The sequence below is a fragment of the Tiliqua scincoides genome, chromosome 2 (assembly GCF_035046505.1).
Source record: "Tiliqua scincoides isolate rTilSci1 chromosome 2, rTilSci1.hap2, whole genome shotgun sequence".
In the NCBI taxonomy this organism is placed as follows: domain Eukaryota; kingdom Metazoa; phylum Chordata; class Lepidosauria; order Squamata; family Scincidae; genus Tiliqua; species Tiliqua scincoides.
This window is the reverse complement of record NC_089822.1, coordinates 193,321,772-193,345,756: the sequence shown is the minus strand read 5'-3', so window position 1 is coordinate 193,345,756 and position 23,985 is coordinate 193,321,772. Positions and strand designations below refer to the sequence as shown.

At 43.9% G+C, this 23,985-nt stretch overlaps 1 protein-coding gene across 2 annotated transcripts in view; it reads right to left on the bottom strand.

Moving 5' to 3' along the window:
* TCOF1 (treacle ribosome biogenesis factor 1) overlaps nucleotides 1–19,565 on the bottom strand; it is a 49,769-nt gene extending 30,204 nt beyond the window's left edge. For both annotated transcript variants that reach the window (XM_066613328.1, XM_066613329.1), the window contains exons 1-7: nucleotides 19,379–19,565; nucleotides 16,391–16,446; nucleotides 13,249–13,379; nucleotides 12,698–12,795; nucleotides 10,808–11,156; nucleotides 9,484–9,563; nucleotides 5,815–6,063 (exon numbers count right to left, since the gene is read on the bottom strand). In XM_066613328.1, coding sequence (XP_066469425.1) covers nucleotides 5,815–6,063; nucleotides 9,484–9,563; nucleotides 10,808–11,156; nucleotides 12,698–12,795; nucleotides 13,249–13,379; nucleotides 16,391–16,446; nucleotides 19,379–19,489 — 1,074 coding nt within the window. In that variant the 5' untranslated portion in view covers nucleotides 19,490–19,565. The remainder of the gene's footprint in view (nucleotides 1–5,814; nucleotides 6,064–9,483; nucleotides 9,564–10,807; nucleotides 11,157–12,697; nucleotides 12,796–13,248; nucleotides 13,380–16,390; nucleotides 16,447–19,378) is intronic.
* Nucleotides 19,566–23,985: the final 4,420 nt, after the last annotated feature.

Genomic DNA, 23,985 nt, shown 5'->3' with positions numbered 1-23,985 from the left:
ACATTAATATCAAACTAAAGGGCTTCATCTGAAAAAAACCCAAAAAACACCACACTCCTCACCTTAAGAGTATGAAGGCTGGTCTTTTGGCATCAATTGGCTAATAGTTCCCATTAGTCCAATTGCTTCTTAAATGGCATGACAAGCATCCATCAATCCAAAATGCTATCAACTGTCAATGTTAAAACGGATGGGGCTGTGTACAAAGGAGTTCATTTTCAAAGGAAAAGGCCAGGAGAGGAAAGAGAGAGACACAGAAGAAAAAGAAAGGGGGGGGGGAGCTGTGGGGACAGCATATGACTAGCAAAATTACACCCAAGTTTAAAGGCCCCACAAAGGAAATAAAATCAAAAGCAGCCTTTTCAAAAAACCGGCTTCTGGTCTGCTGCATTTTTTAGTGCTCTGGGAAGCAGAACAAGGCTTGGGCAATAAATAAACAGGGGTTTTCTGAACAGCTTTAATCTATTAAACATGCCAATACCTGGGCTGGTAAGCTTACAACAGCAAGAGTTAATTCTTAATGCCTTGTTCTGTGGCATGACTGAAGGAGAATATAGTAAAAGGATGAATAATTTTGCACAACACATTTCTGATGTTGCTGCCATGAGTAGCACAGTGTTCCACAAGTAGCACACAGACCAGAATTAAAGTGTGCCACAAGTAGCACACAGACCAGAATTAAAGTATGGAAAAGGAACATTTACAGAGGTGGAAGGAGATGTATGGGATTTTAAGGGGTTTGGAGTTATAAGGGTATATCTGAAATACATTAAAGTGATGGGATAAGATATGACAATATAACTGAGGGAGAAATATTCAGATGCCTATAGGTTGTAAAAGAATATGGGAAAGGAAGTTAAGTCTTTTGAAGTTGGAACTGCATAGTTAGGCAGACTGATGGAGTGGAGAAGGTGTTAATCAACAGGAAGGGGGAGGAAGAGTTAACTTTGAAGTGGAAAGTAGAAGAAGGCTTCCAGAAGGCCAGATGCCCTTGGGAACCAGAAGGATAGCACCAGGAGATAACACACAGGTGCAAATGATGAGATCACACCATGGAAGAGAAGTACATGCAGGGGTTCAGACTGGCCCAATGGCAAAAGCGGGCCTGGGTGTATGATTGGCTGAACCGCATAAGCGGGCAGTGCATGACTCAGCAGAATTGGGGAATTATGGTTGGTGGGCCGTTCGATAAATCTGTGCTGGGTCTTTGCTCTGGGTCTGACATACGGGGTTGTCGTATGCCAAGGGGGAATTCTGCTTCTCTGGACATCTGGAAGGAAAGATCATGTAAGTGTATATAGGCATGTGAGTAGAGTAGAACCTGTAGCTATGTGTGCACTGACATCTCTAGCTGCCCTTGAGAAGCCCACTGTGTTGGGTGGCAGCTACTTAAAGTACTAACTTCAGTTATAATGAAGAACTTTTACTCTGACTTTTGGAGTGTGTGCACTTGGGCAGGCTTGGATGACTCAGGAGAACCCAAAAGCTTGCACGGGCAAGCAGCTAAGGGGCTGGGGCAATCTAGCGCCCTTCACAGGAGGAACATGGGATATCAAAGGCAAGAGCATTCAAAAACAGGGTCTACAAGGAGTGAGCTCAAATTCTTTACATCATGCCAACACATAGGTCCTTCTCTTTTGGGGGTCTTGAACAGATCCAGCCTGCTGGCTTTACAGACTTATCCTATGACTCTGAAGACTGACAAGGTAGAACAGGCTGCAGGCTGTTTGAAAGGCTGGAAAGAACAGAAGGGCCATCTAGCCCATTCCTTTCCATTAGGAGGACACAATATTCTGTCTTCCAAACACTCATAGTAGAATAGCTGGCAGCAGTTAGTTCACAGTCTGCCCAAAGCATATCATATTTCCAGATCTGCCTGTAGGACATGGAATAAAGTTTGCTAGTAAAACTAATCCAGATGGTTTGGGCAAGCCATCTGTAACATTGGTAGGGTAAGGGGAAGAGCCAAATCAGCCCTGCTGCAAAGTCTCTTATCATCCTCAGATGCAGCATTGAGGGGAAACCCACACATGGAAAAAGTCAGGTCAAGCCCAAGTCATCCTACATAAGAGTAGCCAGGCTGAATCAGGCTAAAGAGTCATCTAGGGCAGTTTCTCTGCTTTCTGTTTCCTCCTACATAAAGCATTGGTGTCCGCTTCCTCTCACAGAAGGAAGGCAAAGTATTTACTGCCCACAGAGCCTGCCTTCTCTTTGCCATCTAGGAACAGTTGCAGGTATTTGAAGATGTAGCATAGGATGGAACCTGGAATGCTTAATGAGCCTACAGATGCTTTAAGATTGCTTGTTTGTCCTCTCTCCCTTCCTGAGGAAATATACACATAATCACCCCATCAGGTAAATAAACACCCCAAATTCTACATTAAATTTAGACATGATGCTTATTTTACTTGTACTAATTAACCATCACTACAACTCACATTCTCCAATAAGGAACGAAACCATTTCCCAGATTTCTACATTCTAGGGGGGGACCCCCTTATCCGCAATTCTCATATCCACTGTTACACTTATCCATGGATCAGGTCCACGCTCCCCCCCCCACGTGCACCCACTCTGGAGGTGAGGGGAGTTCTTATCCCCTCACCTCCAGAGGGTGGGGGGGGCATTCCCTGGTATCCATGGTTTCACATAATTGTGTGTGTGGGGGGGGTTCCGAAAAGGAACCCCCATGGATAACGGGGTATACCTGTATTTTGGATCTTGCTCATGGAGGCAAAGAATTAATGTATGCTCCCAAAGTAGTTCCTCCTCTCTACCTGCCAAGAATATTCTTGGGGGGGGGGGGAGCACCAGCATGTGGGTACTAGCATTATCAAATTGTGTTCTTCTTAGGACTCAATCCAATGGGCTGCGGCAACAGCACTCCACCAGCACCCCTGGCCCAACTGTTGCAAAAAGTACCATAAGGCATTTTCGCGCCAGAGGTAATGGCGCACTAGTGGTGCTGGGTCCAGTCTCAGTTGGGGCAGGGCCACAGAGCCAGAGAACAAAAGGCTCCCAGAGGTAAGTTCTGCTGGTTGGTGACAGGCCTTTTCAGGGTAGGGAAGAGGGCGGGGAGGGGACAGAACTGGGCAGGGAGAGGGGGGTGGAGATGGCAGCAGACTGTTGCCATAGGCTAACCCCCCTCCTGGGCAAGGAAACCCGACACAGGACTGCTTGATTCTGCGGGCACAGATTTGAGGAGACCCATTGTGATCGCCTGGCCACTACACAGAGTATGGGAACATTTGTTCCCTTACTCCGAAGAGACCTGGCGCTGCTTCCCTGCCCCATTGGATACAGCAGTCGCCATTTTGGCACTGCTGTAGCCCTTGGTGCTAGGGAAACATAGGATTGGGTTGTTAGTAAACTACATACAACATTGCAATTTAAAGTTATTATATTCAAAAACATATCGTAGCAGCTTCACTCCCTTTCCACAGAAACAGATTTGGTCTGGACTTTTATTAGGGGTGGGAAAACCAAAACAAATTAGTTGGAAGAGCAGAAATGGGGTAATATTCGAGCTATCATAAAATCTGCTACTAGGCAAAGGCATGAGAAAAGCCCAATGCATGGTTCTCAGTCACTGATACACTATGCTGGGCAGACTTTATGATAGCGTCGAATATTTGTGTGCCTAGGTGTTAGAACTTGCAGGAAAAAAAATTGGGGCTTACTGCCATTTAGGGTGCATGCACAATAGTGTTTCTGGATAAACTTTGCCAGAACATGTCGTAAGACAAATTGTTACACAGGAGATCAATTTTGTCTTGTTTTTATCAAAGCAGTTCAAGCCCATTCTATAAGCACACAAAGTTTCTTGCATTTTCCACATCAGAGCCAGAGCGAGATCCAAGATAACCCAAAGAAGCAGCAGCTCTTTGAAAAGCATGGGAAGTTCTTATCTAGGGAAATTGAACTTTTCAAATGATTTTGGCAAAACAGCTCAATAGGAGTAACATTTTCGGAAAATGTGGCATCCATTAAGCTTAGCTGGAGAACCCTTACATTTTGTTCCAAGTATAAGTGCACGTACCTCCCTGTAGTGATTTTATGATGAGCAAATAATTTGTTGGATTTGGTTTGCTTCGAAGCTAGAGTGTACTGCATTTGTCAAAATTTGAATAAGATGGTTAAAACAGAAGGCTGAAGTAGATGGCACTATTAAACTTTTTACTGGCCTCAGAAAGTATTACAGGCACAACTCAACCTTGCCAAAAATTTAAGTGTGGCCAATCTTCCCCAACTCCAAAAAGACTCTGAACTGAACAATTCTAAAAGTATCAGCCCACCCACACTTCTGTGTGACAGGGTGGTTTGAGCAGCTGGTCTGGCAAGCTGTTTGCCCAGCGTAGAAACTGCTACCTTCCTCCAGCCAATGGCTATTTACAAAGTTAAATTAAATCACTGTGCCCAATTCTGTCATGATTAGTAAGATCCTCTGCCCCTGCAATAGTTTTGGATATCAGATTATTTTTATCATTAGTTAAAATGGAGATACTTGATTTGCGCATCCTTTGCAAATGCATAGGGCAAGGACTGATATTTGTAGCCTCTCAAGCTGGATGGCTCTGGAAGGTTCCCCATTCTTCTGGGGAATATTAAGAGGGCAGCTGCCGGGAGAAAGTCTAGAAGCCCCCATGCATGCAGCGCTCTGGATTTAGGGTTTATATGCATCTCAATTTTTCCTGAAAATCTCTGAAACTAAATATTCCATGTTTCCTTTACCAATTTGGCTAGAGAACAAAGTAACATAAAATTGCTCTCCTTATATTTTCATGGGTCCTAGCTAGTAGCCAGAAATCTGAACAAGTTCCACAAGTCCTTTTCCTTCATCTCCACACTACTGAAATTTGTTTATTTATTGCCTCCATTAAATGTGTTGATACATGAAACTTTTTGGGGTGTGTGGGGAGGAACATGATAGTATCAGACTAATAGGGAAGAAACAATGTTAAATCCTACCTATCAAATTCACTTCATCACTCTCCCTTTTGAGTTGGCTTTATCACACTGGTGTTATGCAAAGCAAACAGGGTGCAATCAACCAAGATGGGGGAGGGGGTTGAGAAAGGGCATACCCTTCAAAATATACGGTGCTCATGGAAGGCTCCAGTCTTGTATGCACTTAGATAGTGCTTCATGGAGCAACAGTCTTCAGAAAAGCTCCCCTGCCAGTTGAAACAAATACTGCTAAGCGGTGCCCTAATAGTATCATACAGTATCACAAAGGATGCAAAGTATCACACAGGATGCCAGACTTCTCTAGTCCATCTCTCCTTCTGTCATCCAAGAACTGAGGCTGGAAGTTAATAGGAAAAAGCCGGAAAAGGAAAGAAAAGGCCTTGTCGAAGGCACAGATGAACCGAAGGATATCACATTACATTTACTAAGCCCACAAAACATTTTCAACAACTGCAAGGAGTAGAAACTTATTTTGTTTTAAGAAGAAAAATTAACATGATTCCAGTGTATTGGAAGCCGATTCCAATACAGAGCTTTAAAAAAATAAAAAAATAAAAAATAAAACTGTTCTTTGAACTTATCTCCTGCAGCCATTTTTGTTGTCACTGTGTAAATTCAAGGATGACAAAGAATAATCAGAAGCCTAATCTATTCATTCAATAACTGTCCACAGGAACAAAACAAGCAGTGTGAAGGTAGCCAAGAGAGGACATAGTAAAGGTAGAGGGATAAGGGGAAAAGCAGCTACATTTTGAAAAGCTGAGAGTTCACACATATGTGACTACCTGCAGAAAACAAAACAAAAAAAGCAATCCCATTATTCTGAGCAAAGCAATAATCACTAACCTTCTGGCTTATCGGGACTGGGGAGGTCTCACTCTCTGATGACGATGACTCACTGCTCTCTGTGTCTCTGGCAGTCTCAGCAGTCTTTGTAGGAGACAGAAGCCCTGGTTTCTTCAGACCTGTCCCAGATGGCTTGTCTGCTTGTTTCAACGGAGTTGGAGTATGAACTACCTTCTTTGACAGCAGAGCTGATGGTGCATTTTTCACTGGTGATGCAAAGGCTTGAGGTGTTCTCCCAAGCAATTTTGCCTATCGTTCAGTGGTGAAGAGAACGGTATAGTTTAAAAAAAAAAAACAAAGTTCATGACTTCAAATAGTTGATGTGTTAAACTACTCTCTCTCTCTCTCTCTCTCTCTCTCTCTCTCTCTCACACACACACACACACACACACACACAGAAAATTCTGGAAACTAAAATTTATATTTTCAAGTCCCAATAACCTGTTTTGAGACTGTAAGAAGAATATGTGGAATTATCTATTCCCTGTTCCAGCCTGGTCTACACATGCAGCAGAACAAGGTGACAGAGTGGACTGTACCACTTCAGATTGCAGGGTGATTGTGTGTCACATTTTTTAATGCTCCCTCATATTAAAACACACTCACATATAACAGAAAGGAGGGGGCAGACTCATCTTGAACCTATGGTTGTTTCTTCATCCAGGGAATTGTTTTCATTTAACAACATGGGGAGCATCCCAAAGCATGATTCTCCATCTACAATATGAAATGGTATAGTCCATTCTACCACATCAGAACTTTTCCCATTTCACATCAGGTGAAAGGTGAAGAGAGGGTGGCATCAGCATATAGAACCTAGGCTGGACTCAGGGTAGACATCTTTGATGTAAAGAACACAGCATAAAACCAAGATCAGTAACACAGGCCAACACACATTTTGCTTCCTTAAACGTTACACCAATTCCTGGGTATATTTGGGGTGCTGATTCAAAAAATGGCATCTATTTTGCCCTATCACGTCTGGTTTTGGAGACACGGCATAGCCTCTTTAGTGAATGGTTCAAGCAGCTTCCTCATGAGGAAGCCATGGTGTAGGCTTCCTCATGAGGAAGCTGCTTGAACCATTCACATGAATATCCCTATAGTAATCGCAGACCAACAAAACATGCTCAATGGTTTCTAGTTGATTTGCCCCACAGAGACACTATCATTCTAAGAATGGGACCTTCTGGTAATGTCCTTTCACTACAGCTGCGGGCAAACCATCACATCAACCCAGTATAAATGCCCTTTGATAACTCAGTATCACTAACAAGGAGAGGTAGGGTGCCAAAGCAGTTACATATCTAAGTTCTTCCTTAATACAGAACTCTACCATTACTGAGATGTTCTGGGTGCTCTATTATCAATAATCCACTGCTTGATCTTGGCTCCTGTCTGATCCAGTCCCATACCAACCAAAAATGACATAGAAAACCCCATGGAGGTCAATTTTAGCTCCAACCCTTTAATCCACCTGAATTTATACTCATCTCAAAGAATTAGGGGTGCAAGCCCTAACGGGTGCAAGTGCAGCCTTAACCAGTACAAACAACTGCTATCCAAACATAGGCCTCTATCCTAATCTGTCATGTCTCCGGACATCAAAAAGCGGTTCCAGGTATGCGAAGGGCAGCCCTAGCAAATTTAGATTGAACACAATTTATTTTCGCGATGTTGGGGGAGGTCCCAACTGCACTCCAAGTATGTTCAAGTTTATTCGGTTGATTAGCACATAAGCCATACACCTATTTATCTAAAATCTTAAAACTAGAGTTTAAAACCACAAAGAAACAGAATTTGGCTATATCCACAACACACTCTTTGCAAAGACTACTTAACAGTAATTTCAGTCTTTTCAAATTGAAAATCTTCAATTTTCAGTCTGAAAACAGAAAATATATGCATCCATTTCTTTAAGAAACAATCTCTACCTGCTGTATATTTTGGGCATCAGAAAAAGATATGCACTGGGGTGTCTAATTCAGTTAAGGGACAATCACAATAACGCTGCTCGGGAGGGATCCTTTGAAAACGACCCTTCATTTGTGCAGTTGGTAAAGCATTACATGGTGCAATCATATAAGCACGCCTCGACTTGGGAACCGTCAGTACATAAAAATAAAAAAAATAAATGGATAAAGAAAATGTAGTGGGAAATTTAATTCCAAAAAAAGAAGGGGAGCATTTACACTTAGCCTCCCTTAGAAGGCAATTCCAATCTTGAACTAATAGCTTTTCAACAAGCAACAAATGGCTTCTTCCACTAAATTTTTCTAGTGACTGTAGGCCCAGCTCACATATTTTCGTATTAATGTTGTTATTCCGTTTTACCCAGCAGCATTCTTGTGCTGCTAGTTTTGTGAAAATAGGAAGATTTTCAGTAAGTGTAAGTCTGTATTTAAATCCAATAATAGCTTTCCAAATCAAGGTTGAAATCTTTGGAAGTCCCAATTCCAACTGTATAACTTCAGAGGCTATTCATGGGGGTAGGGCTAAAAGCTTCCGAAAAAAGACTTGCTGGAGTTGCTCAAGCTGTTCTATTGGTCCCAAAAACCAGATTGGTGAGCCATATAACATACGTGGCAATACCATTGCTTTATATGCCTTTAGGAGTGCTGGCATGTACTGTCCTCCTTTGATGTAAAAAAAATTTCTCAATGCTTGTAGCGTCAATTCAATTTTCCCCTTAAGATACTGTATATGTTTGGACTATGGAAGGTTAGATTGGAACACTACTCCAAGATAGCGAAATTCATTAACCTGCTGCAACTTATACGGGCCAATTTTCCATCTTTCATTGGTCCTTCTTATTGATTTTGTAAAAACCATTATTTTATATTTATCCTCATTTATTTCTAATAGTTCTTCACTATAGTAAGCAATAAATGCTTTAATGGCACATTTAAGCCCAATCTGAGTTCTGGACGATAGAACAAGATCATCAGCGTATAATAAGGCAGGAACTGGTTTGTTATCTAGGCACGGTGCACATATATCTAAATCAAGTAATTTAGGAACAAAGTTACTGAGATAACAGATTAAATAAATGCGGCGCAAGAACACATCCCAACTGCACTCCATAAAATACCTGAGCCATAACCTCGGCCTTGAACAGTTTAAGGGCTGCCAGAAAATGCTGGGCTCCTTTGTTTCGCATAACTTGGAAGAACAGAGAAAGAGCTTTCCTGGCCACTTAAAGTGACATATTCTCCATGTGCTTTCCTGGAACCATTTGAATGGAAGAACAGCCCCAAATATTTAAAATGCACTGATGCTCTAAACCCTGCCCCCATTACAACATTGCACAAACTCTGTGCCTGGGAAAAAAATCTCCCCATGAGCTGGAATGTTGGACATCAAGTATTCCACATCAGAGAGATTCTCTCCCTGGGTACAGCGTTTGTCTGTGCAAACAAATAACATAAGCATGGTGGGACTGGGGTTGCTATGTTGTGCATCACTGCCAGGGCAGCGATGAGAAACATTTTTCCGACACACACTGGTAGCTGAGAGGTAGAGACAGAAAACAGTGTTTATGGAGAATGCTTCTTCATGAATGAATGAGAATCTTCATTCTCATCTAAGGATGGGTGTGTACAAAGAATCAACCCAGTGCAATGATCTTGCAAAGTGCCTGAGATTCGCTGCATCCTTAGAAAGCAATACCTGGACTGCTGGTGTATTTGTTGCTTCTTCTTCAGAATCATCACTTGAGTCCTCACTGCTGCTCTCTGTCTTCTTGAGAGCTAAAGAAGAGATAAAGGCAGTTATGCTTACAATAAACATAAAAGAAAGTAATTTTAAGGTTATCAAGAAGTAGAATGTCCCAAGACAGGGAACTCTAACTCCATCTATCAAGTTTTTGTTAGCTTTGTGTCCTGAGGGAAGCAGAACCACAGCTTACAAGTTGGTTCAGGAAGCAGGTGTAGATTGCTGAATCAGCAGAATCAGCAGGCACCTGGGACTGACACACCCTGGGTGTGACCAAGCCAGCACTGATTGGCTAAGCTGACTACATAAGGTTAGTTTGCTGGAGCTTCCAGTGCAGCAGTAGGGGATAACTGTGGAACTGCTGCCAGTGACTGAGGAGGTTGGATACTGTATGTATATGTTATTACTGACTTATGGACTGAAACTTTGACTGTGTATTGTTGGAAACTGATTTGGATTTGTTATACTTGGACTGACTGCTCTTCGTGCTGACTCTTGGACTGTTTATTGACTACTCTGCTTGTGATATCCCTTGCTCAAACTATAACTGCTGCTTGAAAGTACTCTGCTGTATATGCTGTTTTCTTGCAACCTGCTCACATTGGGACAAAGCTAGGATCCTACAACATCTAACCTTAACAGTTTTAAGATCATTTGCAATGCTACTCTTAAGCAGTCCCTGCAATAATTGCCTAGAAATGACTACAATAGATCTGGCTGTCTGACAGGTCTCCCTCAATTGCTCACAACTCAGCTCTGAAAACAGAAGTTCAAGTCACCAAGCTGTGGTTTGTGTTCCCAGACTTGAAAGGTGCAACCCAGAGTTGAAAGGAATGACTGAAAAACACCACTTCACATGTTCCAATCCTAATATCTGAAAAGCCTAAGAACAGTTCCTTCAAAGCATCATCTTTAAAGAGGGGAAAAAAGGCCAAAGATACACTGGATGGACACCAAAATGGAAATTAAAAGTCTGAAACAAACAACATTTTATACTTGTTCTAATGCTAACCCAAATGCTATTTATTGCTCTGCATGTGCCGACAAAACTGGGTGTGCTCTCTTTGACAGAGTCACAAGTTTATGACTTCCTTCAAGTCTCTACAAAGAAGAATTTCCTTTGCTATGAATCCAAGAAGAGAGCTGAAATGACTGAGGCAGCAGCATTAGTTGGAAAGCAATACAGGCCAATCTCACTGCAAGCCAGAGGAGAGATGCAAGCCTTTCAGCCAGAACAGCAGTAGCTTACAAGACACTTCTGAAATAGCGAGCCTCTTACCCTGAGTAGGAGCTGGGGGTTTTGCAATTGTCGGTGTCTTTTCTTCCTCACTCTCTGATGAGCTGCTGTCGCTGCTGCTTTCAGAGCTCGATGCCTTCTTTGCAGCAGCTGCCTGGGCAGGGCTTTTTCCTGCTAGAATCAGGGGTCCTGGTTTACCAGAAAGGACTTTATTTTGCTCTTTTGTTTTGGCCACAGCTGGAAGTGGCTGTTTACTTGAAACAGCTTTGCTCAGTTTACCTTTCGCCTGGACAGCAGCTACAGCCACCCCTTTACCTGGGACTGAATTGGATTTTTCAGCAGCAAGCTGCAGAAAATTAGCTGTTTTGTTTCCTGCCACAAGGGTTTTCACCTAAGAAAAACAAAAAATTCCATTAAATGATCTTTACAATACTACCACTGACCAAATCTTACACACAACATGCACTGAGACCATTTTCCCAAACTGACCTCTGCTCTAAGAACATCCTGTTCACACAGAAACACACACAGGCATGCAATTAAGTCCACAACAGCTGGCAGTTCCACTTGTAAGGGCATTGAAGAGACTGCAGCACTTTGACGCAGGACAAATGATACCAACACAAAATGTGTTAATGCAAATGTTGTTCACCAGTGTCTGATTGAAACCCTCTATTTAGGACAGGCCTAAGCCATTATCTGTGAACATGGCTGGTTTCCACTGGCACTGGACTAAAGACCCAATTCTATCCAACTTTCCAGCATTGGTGCAGCCACAATGCAACCCTAAGGTAAGGGAAAAAATGTTCCCATACCTTGAGGAGGCCTCCAAGACTGCCTATCCATCACAGAATGCAGCACATGCACCATTGGCATGGCTGCACAAGCACTGGAAAATTGGATAGGAATGGGCCCTAGGTCATGGAAGTGAACAGGGCATTATTCGTAGCTACTCATGCATGATGGAAGAGAGAAAAGCAATATATTATTGTAGGCATCCTTGAGACATATTAAGAGCCTTAGGAAAACTAATAATGGTGGGCCCCCTCTAGACCAGAGTTCCCCAAACCGGGAGGGCATGGCTTCATGGGGTGGTACAGAGAATGTGCACAGGAGACATGGGACACTTGCTGCCTGAGTCGCTTGGCAGCAAGCACCTGATGTGATGCTGAAGACTACGTAGGAGAGTTGGAAAGGGCCTTGGAAATAATCTAGTTCAACCCCACACTTAGTGCAGATGACTATAGTATCCTGACAGGTGGCCATCTGGACTCTCCTTGAAGATCTCCCACGAGACAGAGCCCGCAATTGCACAAGGCAGACTGTGAGCTTTACAGTTCTTGCCATCAATAAATTCTTCCTCATGTCTAGCCTAAATCTACTCGTACTTCTCTGTAGTTTCAACCCACTGGTTCCAGTAATGCCTGCACGAGCTACAGAGAGCAAGTCCTCTCTTTCTGCAAAGCTCTTTTAATTGCTCCTCACAGCCCTTGGTTTTAAGACTTCTTACCATCTTAGCTGCCCTCCTCTGAACCAACTTCAGCTTATATATAGTTTGAGATACTGGAGGAAAAGATATGCAGGGGCCTTTGGACTCAAGTAAGTAATCAAGTTCAGAAACCCAAGGAGTAACGGAGAAGGCCTGGATGCGTGCAGATATTCTTCGTGGTTATCCCAAACTATTAAGATTCTTCCATATGCCTTTGAATTTTATACTTCGAAGTCAAACTTTTAAACTCTCTGAACTTATATAGTTTTTCCAGAAAGTACAGAAACTATTAAGATCAGCCCTTCATTCATCTAAGAAAGAAACCAAAACAACTTCTATCAAAACTAGACTGTATGGAAAAAACAACAATAGGGAACACACTTCATTCTCACAAGCAGCTCGTTACACACACCCTTTCAGCACAATGCAAAATGACTGCTTACTGTCTTTTCAGCAACTGCTTCCTCTTCAGAAGATGAATCCTCATCCTCACTGCTACTCTCTGCCTTGGCAGTGGAGCGGTTATTCACAGACAGGTTGCCTGCAGAACAGGTGAGAGGATATATAGTACAAAGACATTTGCAGAACTGCAGTTTATCTGAAGACACCAAGATGTTTGAAACTTTCCTTCCCTCAAAGATGCACACCCTCTGCAGACTTTTGGGCAATGACCAAACATGAATACAGAGAGAGGTGGGCCTGCTGCCATGGTGGCACCTCCTGCTACACACGCACTCATTCATGTACTCCACACACATGGAGCCCTCAGCCAAAGGTTGAGTTATGCAGGTTATGCTTGCATGCATGCCACCCTGGTGCTTGCCAAAATATTTATCTGTGAAAACCACCACCAGGGACAAGATTTAGGCATTTCAGTAGCAACATATCGCACTCCTGCTATTGCAACCATTTGTGAGCAGGGTTGGGCCATTTGCTGAGTTGCACCCTTCCTTTCAAAGCTCATCACCAGAATGCCCCCAGCCCTGGCTCTTACTTGCAGTGGGTTTTGCCACTTCCTCCTCCTCACTCTCCGAGCTGCTCTTGGGGTCAGGAACTCTGAACTTTGCTAGAGCGTCTCTCTTGAGGAGATCATCTGCGATTTGCTTCTGGGATTGCAAAGATGTTCTGTGGGACAGTTTTTACAAGCATGTTGAAAAGGAGTTATAAAGGGCAGCAAACTGGAGAAGGCAGAGTTATCCAACAATGCATTGAGCCTCATTCCTCCTGGGCTGCTGTGGCACACAGGGCCCTTCAAGACACTTTCCTCGCCAGGTCAAATGAAAATTAGGTTGGCAATTCCGGTTAATCTTATAGAAAAATTGGGACTCCTGTTTTCATTTAGGCAGCCTCCCACTCAAGACACAATAGCTAATTGACAACAAAATTAACTTCTTAGTGAGATGAGAATAAAGTGATCATACCCCAAGACCGTGAAATTAAGATGCAAAATTTAAGTCATCCTAGTAATAGACTTCATCCTATCTGCACAGCTAATTTAAAACAAAGGTTATCCAAGTTTGTCATGACTGATTTGCTATCAGGCTATTAACACACTTTCAAGCCTTTACGTATTCAAGAGAAAGATTAAAAGCTTTAGTCTGAGTGACTCAGACTCATCCATATACAGAGGCAGAAAGATCACAGTAAAAAAAAAGTGGGGGGGGGAGAGTGTTTGGCCTCCCTTACATAAAAGGGTTGTTATCAAATGGATGCTTTTGAAGGCCAGCCCATTCCTATGCAGGAGCACTTTGTGACAGCAGAATAGAGTTCTGCCATCTCAAAATGGATGATGAAAGTAGGCAGAGCACTTCTTTGGCAGCACTGCCACAGGAGGTGGCAGTGCTCCCTATCCATCCCCAGGCCCTACCACAGCTGCCAGAGCAGGTAAGGCAGTGGTAGAGGGGCAGGGAAGGGGCAGGAACAGGGGGAGGCTCTAGGACGGGTTGGATCTGGCAGCAACAGTGCACACCCAATTTAACCCCCTCTATCAGCAGCCTCCCCACTCCCTTTCTCTCATTAGACTTGCACCAGCTGTAGAGCTGGTAGAGGTCTGAGGAGACACATTGCAGAGCAAGAAGCTTACAGATGGGTAAGGGAATTTAAGTCTCCTTTCCTCTTTGAAGCCTCCTGATCCACAACTCCCACCTGCTAAAACGCACTCCTTTTCAGCTAGGGAGGGGGAAGGAGGACAGGATTAGGCTCTTTGTCAACTACAGGGAGGGGCTGGAAGAGCAGAAAAAACATGAGAAAAGTTTACACAATGGTCAGGCTTGCAAAGTCTAGCCTATCCTAGCAATTTCCTGTAGGAAAGGCCCACATCCCATCTGAAAAACCATGCAGATAGACAAGTTATTAGACTAATCAACATGATGACAGAATCCCAGAAAAGAGCAGCTTTGGTTTTGGAAAAGTTTCATATTGCATTAAGATTAAGCACTCAATTAAGTAGTTGTAAGCATACAAAGATTCCTCTGTTGTCTACTCACTTAGCTTGACGGACAAGAGAGTAAGACTGAAGCAGTAGGTAGAAAGCAAAGGCTACATACATTCAAGGTCAAACACCACAAGAGTCATAACAGAATACAGTATGCTTATTTGAGCATTGTGCTTTACAGATGAAAACAGGGCTTTGCCCTCAGACTACATAACATTCCCAGACACAACAACAGGGGACACAAAAAAGTCAAAAGGAGGACAAGGGTCAGAACAGCGAGAGCCAGTGTGGTAGCCAAAGCCGGTATTCATCTAATCATCTCTCTCAAAGTTTTCCTCCGAGTAGAGAAACAGAAGTTTGAGGCAGCAGGATCCTAGTGACAGGCAAAAAATGCCCTTATGCCAAGTACCTAAAACACAATGGCTAAACTTTTATACTAAGGACGCTGAAGGGCTTTGTTAGTGCAAAACTAAGTCTTTGTGGAGGACAGGGATGTCATAAGATGAAGAGCTCACCCCTGGAAATATGCAGATCACTAAGACTTGCTAGTAGCACCTATGATTCCTGAATCTTTGAAAGCAATGGGATTTTTTGGACAAAAACTCAAAAGTCAAAGATTTTTTTTTAAACACTACAAGGTACTGTGGAGGCTCATGTAGTCAACTTTCAAAGGCCCACCAAGTATGCAGTCCTATTCCAAACAGCACAACAAATCTACAGGTGAGCTGGCTAAAGAGCTCTTTCTCTTTCTCCTAAGTAACATTTGTCATGCCTGTGGTGTACTGAGTGCACAGATGCTCCATGCTCTTCCAAACAATGACAGACTGCACTCACTGAAAGTAGCAAACTACAGAGTTTCCCACCTGGCAGCAGAAGAGCCAAGAGATTCCCTGGCTGCGGCCAGCAGCAATTGGCTGAAAATCGTTGCACTACACTAGCAAACAGTGTACTCTTGGCCCCAATATCTTCAGACATGTTAACACACATTATCTTCATAAAGAAAATAGCAGCACTAGTTTTCAAAAGGATGCATGGACCTGTCCCCCATGATCTGATAGTGGTGATCTTAAGAGATTTTCAAAATAAGCTATTGATAGAAGACATTAGGAAATATTCTAAAACTTGCCTGGGTGCAATTTCTCCATTACAGGTTGGAACTGGGCCATTCCTCAAGAACACTTTATTTAAGCTAGATCAGTGTTTCTCAACACAGGTACCACTGGTGGTACTTGAGGCAGTATCTGGTGGTACTCGTAGGATCCTCAGACACCCACTGCCTGGCAGCGAGACCAGCAATGCAATGTGACAAACAGTGGTAGAAGGCTCAGCTTGGCAGACAAAGCTCCCGTACAAGCTTTAGGCATGCTCAGAAAAGCCCTCCTGTCTGCCCTTAGCCTCTTATTGGTGTTTGTAGTGCCGCATCTGGCCTCCCAACCGAAAAGCAACTGGTGATGACATCATCGCCAGTTACTTCCAACAGGTGGACCATGCAAAATGGTACGGGGGGGGGGACAAACCTTGAGAAACACGAGGCTAGATTACTGTGCTGGTTCTGTGATAATTTTTCCATATGGAAAACTACAGTACACAAATAAAAGTAATAAAAACCTTTACTTCAGGGTAAAACGAAGAAGAAGAAAAAGACTCAACTCCATCTAATGATTATTCTGTTTAAAACACACACACATTCACAAACACTTACTTTTTCCACTGAGTGAAGATATCCCTGAGAAGAACTGGGGATGGTGGGAAGTTCTTCTGCATAAGACAAAAAAAACAATTCTTGCTTTAATCCATACTAGGAACAAAAAAAAGTCTCTCTTTGGTGTGTAGCTCTGGAGTAAAGTATCATAAACTTACTACAGAGCGAAAGACTTCTTCATGCTTCCAAAAGCGGAGATAACCATAGAGACTGAACTCTTCCTGACATTCAGAGGAAAAAAACACAAACCATGTTCCTAAACTATAGGCTTGCTCAAAGTCTCATTGAATTCAGTAGAACTTAATTCCATGCAACTATGTTTCAGACTAAACAGTTTGCTTGTACAGGTAAGCATGTAATTTATTTCCATGCAGAGAGCCAATGGGCTGGAGTTTAAAAATAGGAGAAAACAGGGCTCCGACCATATTTAGATACAGCTATAGTGACTTGAAGAAAGTTGAAATAAGTTAGACCTGAGCCATCTTATGGCAACATTTACCCAAAAAGTAGCTAACAAAAAGAACACAAAGGGATGCTTTTAAAAAGTGGATTTCACTATCTGGAATGAAACTCCTGCAGATGCCATGGGCAGACTTCTAAACAGGTTGCATCCCTCTTGTAAAAAGTCAGTGGCCCCAATCTTATTTTTAACTTACAGCCCGAACCTACCCAATTCAAACCTTTCCTGGAAAGCCCCTTTGACTCTAATGGGACTTACTTATGAGTAGACATGCATAGGATTGGACTGATAGTCTAGAAGCCTGCCACCAAAATGACATGTGTTCTCTCAGAACACTAGAACATACTTGTAGACGGTACTCGACTGTTAAAATTCTTGTTCTATCCACAAACACATTTGTGTGCTTCTTACAAATGAATGCAACTACCCAACTGCTGTACACCAAGTCTCACTAGTATTAGTGCTGAAGATGTGCACTCCCATTACATGTTGGGGGGGGGGAAAGGTTTATTCCTATTCAAGAAGCAAGGCCTTAGGCTTATAAGAACATAAGAACAGCCCCACTGGATCAGGCCATAGGCCCATCTAGTCCAGCTTCCTGTATCTCACAGCGGCCCACCAAATGCCCCAGGGAGCACACCAGATAACAAGAGACCTCATCCTGGTGCCCTCCCTTATATTAGAACACACTGAAGATGAGAAGTTACAGAACTCTTGGAGCAAAACGCAGATACATCTTTACATTACTAATGGATGTTACTAATGGATAAACACTAGTTCATCACTCAAATAAAGTATGGAATCTACTTGCACTAAGCACATTTTTATTCATACACACACACACACACACACACACACACACCCCTCTCTAAAATGGCTATGGTAAAAAATATGGAGACACAAAAAAATGTGTGTTGCTAGATCATATCACAAGATAATTATAGCTATAATTATAGCTATATAAGTTATTTAAAATTCAGGTGGAATAGACCTTTAGCATTAGCAGACACACTGGAATGTGGTGTGTTCTGAATCCATATTTTTCAAGACCAGATGCAAACCAATTACTCCTTACAAAGTAAATGGCTTCAGGGTTGTGGTCTAAACCACTCTAATTGTACACATTTTTAGGATGTGTCAATAGGGGCCCAAGGAGAACAAGTGACTAGCTCAAGTGTGTGATGGAGTGTAAATATGAAGTACAAACATCTTTGTGTATACATAGAAACCACACTAAGCCCTTACTTCCTCTGCCGCTTATATTTTTAATACTTTCAATATTTAGCATTGGAATGCATTCATTGGTTCATTAAAATGCACATCTTTTGGGACAAGCTGGCTTCAGTACTGTAAACAGGCCAAACCTAGTTTAATACTTCCTTGCTCTCAGCCTCTTAAAGGCAAGAACACAGAGGGAGTTGCGTCACTTAGTGAACCATACTTCTAAAATAGCCTCAGACATTAAATACCAGAGATGAGTTTTCAGAATATTTCAAGTCACCTCAAACACAGTATACATTGTTTATCTGGGAGTTTGCACTCATTCAGCTACAAAGTATCAAGTAATGTGCATAAATAAATGTGAGAGTGCTGTGGGCAACAGGATGCTGGACTAGGTAAGTCTTTGGCCTGATCCAGCCAGGCTGTTCTCATGTTATGTTCAGTACCAACATCCATACTGATGCTTCCCAAACTTCTGCAAGTCAGCACAGAGATCTGCACTAACCGCTCATGTCAGATGCATCAGTTCAATGTATCTGAGGAAGAATTCTACAGGAAGATCCAAAAAGAGTGGGGAGAGGAAGACAAGATTAGAAGAAGGCAAGATTAGAGCAAGCCAAGGATTCTCTGATGTCCACTTTACTCCCCCCCTCACTTTCTAAAAAAGGAAGCTGCTTCTTATTCCAGAAGGCAATCACATCCAGGCACACGGTACACCTCCTTCCTTTCAGAGTATGGCAGTTCCATAGGACTACTGACAGCAAGCCTAACACAATATGCTAGTACCCATACTGCAAGTATCAATGTGAAATATAAGTACCAATATTACTTATTGAGAGCCAGGGTGGTGTGGTGGTCTGGGAGATGGACTTAGACCTGCAAGACCCAGGTTCAAATCCCCCCTCAGCCATGAAGCTTCCTGGGTGACCTGAAGCCAGACACTTTCTCTCAGCCTCGCCTCACCTACCTCGCAGGGTTGTTGTGAGGACAAAAGAGGGGAGCAGCTGTGTACACCACCCTGAGCTCCTTGGAGAAAGGGCAGTATAAAAATGTGGAAAATAAATAAATATTTCCCCCTACACACACTAATAGCATCACTAGCACTAGTTTGCAGCCTCCTCGGGGCAGGGACCTATGTCTTTGTAATGCATAGTGATGGTGCTGTATGCATACGAAGTGACAGGATCCCCCCCACGTTACACAATTGCAGGATCCCCTGGAAGGACAACTGCAGTGTTTCAGCCACCCAGGGCAGCAAGCTCCTCTCCCACGCGGCCAGGTCCCCACGTGGGAGGCGCTGCGGTTACCTGGCCGCTCTGCAGGAGCAGCTCTCGCGCTGCTTTGCTGTAGCCGACCTGCACCAGGTGCTGATGGATGAGGGCCAGCAGGTCCCTCTGCTCGCCGCCTGCCGCTGCCATGCTCCTCCCGCGCGCGCCACGCTCAGAGCAGGCCCCGCGGCTGCCACGGGTGGCCGCTCAGCCCCTGCCCCTCTACCCCGACCATGCACGCGCTTCACTTCCTGTTTCCCTTACGCAGCCCGAGGGGCTTCTGGGAAGCGTAGTCTTAGCCGCAGCCTCTTCCGTGCTCTGCGTTCTGTGCGGTCAGCTGCTGCAGGCTTTAGAGCCCCAACCTGTGCCTGCCTGCTCAGAAGTAAGTCCCATTATAGTCGATGGAGCTTACTCCCAAGAAAGTGTGGATAGGATTGCAGCCTTAAAACCCTATCCTATGTATATCTACTCAGAAGTAAGTCCCATTCTAGTCAATGTGGGGTTTACTCCCACATTCACACTTACCTGGGAGTAAGATCCATTAACTATAATGGGACTTAGAAGTAAGTCAGAAGTGACAGGCATAAGATGGGGCTCTTACAGCCCAGTTCTTTCTCCACTTACCTGGGAGTAAGGCCCATTGACTCTAATGGGACTTACTTCTGAGCAGGCAGGCATAGGATGGGGCTGTTATTCCGCTGCTGTGTATCTGAGCACTTAAAAAAAGAAATTATTCACTGTTGGTTTTTTGCAACATACTAACACGGCCACCCATCTGGGAGAAGGAAAGGCAATCATTTAAGGCAGCCAACCACTGTGATGTGGCACATTGGTGTGCCGTGAGTGGCCCACAGGTGTGTCAGAGGAATTTGGGGGGGAAGGTCAAGTATTAGTAGGACAATGGGGGATGTAAGCCCCCCACTGGCAGCATGGTGTGCCTTGACAATTGTCAAAAACCTGATGATGTGCCCTGACAATTTTAGTGCCTTGTCAGTGTGCCCTGAGATGAAAAAGGTTGAAAATTGCTGATTTAAGGGCCTGCATAAGGAGGTTGCAACATCTGTTTTGTTTGACTAAAAAGAAAACAGGTACTTGTGGCACTTTAAAAGGGGCCAATCCTATCCATTTTTCCAACACTGGTGCAGCCTCAGTGCAGCCCCAAGGTAAGGGAACAAATGTTCCCATACCTTAAGAAGGCCTCTGTGACTGCTGCCACACCACAAGATACAATGCATGTCCCATTGGCACAGCTACACCAGCACTGGAAAATTGGATAGAATTGGGCCCTATGACTGCAATCCAATCCACACTTACCTGGGAGCAAGCCCTATTGACTATAATGGGACTTACTTTTGAGCAAACATACCTAGGATTGGTCTGTAACACATTTATTATAGCACGTACAGGTACATGGCTGATAGAGTAGACCAGGGATGTCAGACTCATTTCATTCAGGTGTCCGGAGTTAGCATTCTTGGTGCCTGCTGAGGGCCACAAGTGACATCACTAAGCAGAAAGTGACATTGTTAAGCAGATGGTGGCCAGAAGTACTTTGTTCTCACATAGAAGCTCATTAACTGCAAATGACAGAAGAGGAAATGTGCCAAGCTTGTTCTTATTTTCAAGATATGAGAACCCAATTATAAAGCTGGGAGAACCTAATTATAACAGGGCCAGATAAATTGCTTCTGGGGGCTGCATCCAGCTCATAGGCCTTATGTTTGACACCCCTGGAGTAGACTCTAGTCTACAAAAGCTTATGCTTCAATAAGCCTGACATCCTATGTTCAATTTATAAACCTATGTGTGCCCACCTGGGAGTAAGAACCACTGAGTTCAATGGGATTTATGTCTGAGACTTGGCTGTACAAGTGTTAGGTTTTGTTCTATAGTGCTATAATACTCTTTCTTGCTTCTGCTGCAACAGATTAAGGGCCCAATCCTAAACTACGACAGCACCGGCATTGAGCCCTAGTGCCAGGACTGAGTGCCATAAACATACATAAGAACATAAGAACAGCCCCACTGGATCAGGCCATAGGCCCATCTAGTCCAGCTTCCTGTATCTCACAGTGGCCCACCAAATGCCCCAGGGAGCACACCAGATAACAAGAGACCTCATCCTGGTGCTCTCCCCTACATCTGGCATTCTGACTTAACCCATTCCTAAAATCAGGAGGTTGCGCATACACATCATGGCTTGTACCCCATAATGGATTTTTCCTCCAGAAACTTGTTCAATCCCCTTTTAAAGGCGTCTAGGCTAGACGCCATCACCACATCCTGTGGCAAAGAGTTCCACAGACCGACCACACGCTGAGTAAAGAAATATTTTCTTTTGTCTGTCCTAACCCGCCCAACACTCAATTTTAGTGGATGTCCCCTGGTTCTGGTATTATGTGAGAGTGTAAAGAGCATCTCCCTATCCACTCTGTCCATCCCCTGCATAATTTTGTATGTCTCAATCATGTCCCCCCTCAAGCGTCTCTTTTCTAGGCTGAAGAGGCCCAAACGCCGTAGCCTTTCCTCATAAGGAAGGTGCCCCAGCCCCGTAATCATCTTAGTCGCTCTTTTGCACCTTTTCCATTTCCACTATGTCTTTTTTGAGATGCGGCGACCAGAACTGGACACAATACTCCAGGTGTGGCCTTACCATCGATTTGTACAACGGCATTATAATACTAACCGTTTTGTTCTCAATACCCTTCCTAATGATCCCAAGCATAGAATTGGCCTTCTTCTCTGCCACCGCACATTGGGTCGACACTTTCATCGACCTGTCCACCACCACCCCAAGATCTCTCTCCTGATCTGTCACAGACAGCTCAGAACCCATCAGCCTATATCTAAAGTTTTGATTTTTTGCCCCAATGTGCATGACTTTACACTTACTGACACTGAAGCGCATCTGCCATTTTGCTGCCCATTCTGCCAGTCTGGAGAGATCCTTCTGGAGCTCCTCACAATCACTTCTGGTCTTTACCACTCGGAAAAGTTTGGTGTCGTCTGCAAACTTAGCCACTTCACTGCTCAACCCTGTCTCCAGGTCATTTATGAAGAGGTTGAAAAGCACCGGTCCCAGGACAGATCCTTGGGGCACACCGCTTTTCACCTCTCTCCATTATGAAAATTGCCCATTGACACCCACTCTCTGCTTCCTGGCCTCCAACCAGTTCTCAATCCATGAGAGGACCTGTCCTCTAATTCCCTGACTGTGGAGTTTTTTCAGTAGCCTTTGGTGAGGGACCGTGTCAAACGCCTTCTGAAAGTCCAGATATATAATGTCCACGGGTTCTCCCACATCCACATGCCTGTTGACCTTTTCAAAGAATTCTATAAGGTTTGTGAGGCAAGACTTACCCTTACAGAAGCCATGCTGACTCTCCCTCAGCAAGGCCTGTTCGTCTATGTGTTTTGAGATCCTATCTTTGATGAGGCATTCCACCATCTTACCCGGTATGGATGTTAGGCTGACCGACCTATAGTTTCCCGGGTCCCCCCTCTTTCCCTTTTTAAAAATAGGCGTGACATTTGCTATCCTCCAATCTTCTGGCACCGTGGCCGTTTTGAGGGACAAGTTGCATACCTTAGTCAAGAGATCTGCAACTTCATTCTTCAATTCCTTAATAACCCTTGGGTGGATGCCATCAGGGCCCGGTGACTTATTGATCTTTAATTTATCAATGAGGTCTGAAACATCTTCTCTTTTAACCTCTATCTGACTTAACTCCTCGGTTAGGAGGGGCCGTTCGGGCAGCGGTATCTGCCCGAGGTCTTCTGCCGTGAAGACAGATGCAAAGAACTCATTTAATTTCTCTGCCATCTCTAAGTCTCCTTTTATCTCCCCTTTCCCTCCCTCACCATCCAGAGGGCCAACCGCTTCTCTGGCGGGTTTCCTGCTTCTAACATATTTGAAGAAGCTTTTATTATTCCCCTTAATGTTGCTGGCCATGCGTTCCTCATAGTCTCGCTTGGCCTCCCCTATCACCTTCTTACATTTCTTTTGCCAAAGTTTATGTTCCTTTTTATTCTCTTCATTAGGGCAAGACTTCCATTTATGGAAGGAAGCTTCCTTGCCCTTCACAGCCTCTCTAACTTGGCTGGTTAGCCATGCGGGCACTCTCCTGGATTTAGTGGAACCCTTCTTTCTTTGCGGTATACACCTCTGCTGGGCCTCTATTACTGTTGTTTTAAGCAGCCTCCATGCACTCTGGAGAGACTGGACTCTTTTTACCCTCCCTTTCAACCTCCTTCTAACCAGCCTCCTCATTTGAGGGAAGTCCGCCCGTCGGAAGTCAAGGATTTTTGTTAGAGATTTGCCTGGTATTCTTCCCCCAACGTGCACGTCAAAACAGATCGCAGCATGATCACTGTTCCCCAATGGCTCAGTAACATTTACATCTCTAACCAGGTCCTGCGTACCGCACAAAATTAAATCCAGAGTCACCTGTCCTCTGGTGGGCTCCGTGACTAGCTGATCTAAGCCACAGTCATTTAGCACGTCAAGAAATCCGGTTTCCTTATCGTGACCAGAACACAAATTGACCCAGTCAATATGAGGATAATTGAAGTCCCCCATGATTACAACCCTGTCCCTCCTTGTCACCTCCCTGATCTGTTTCCTCATTTCAAGGTCCCCATCAGAT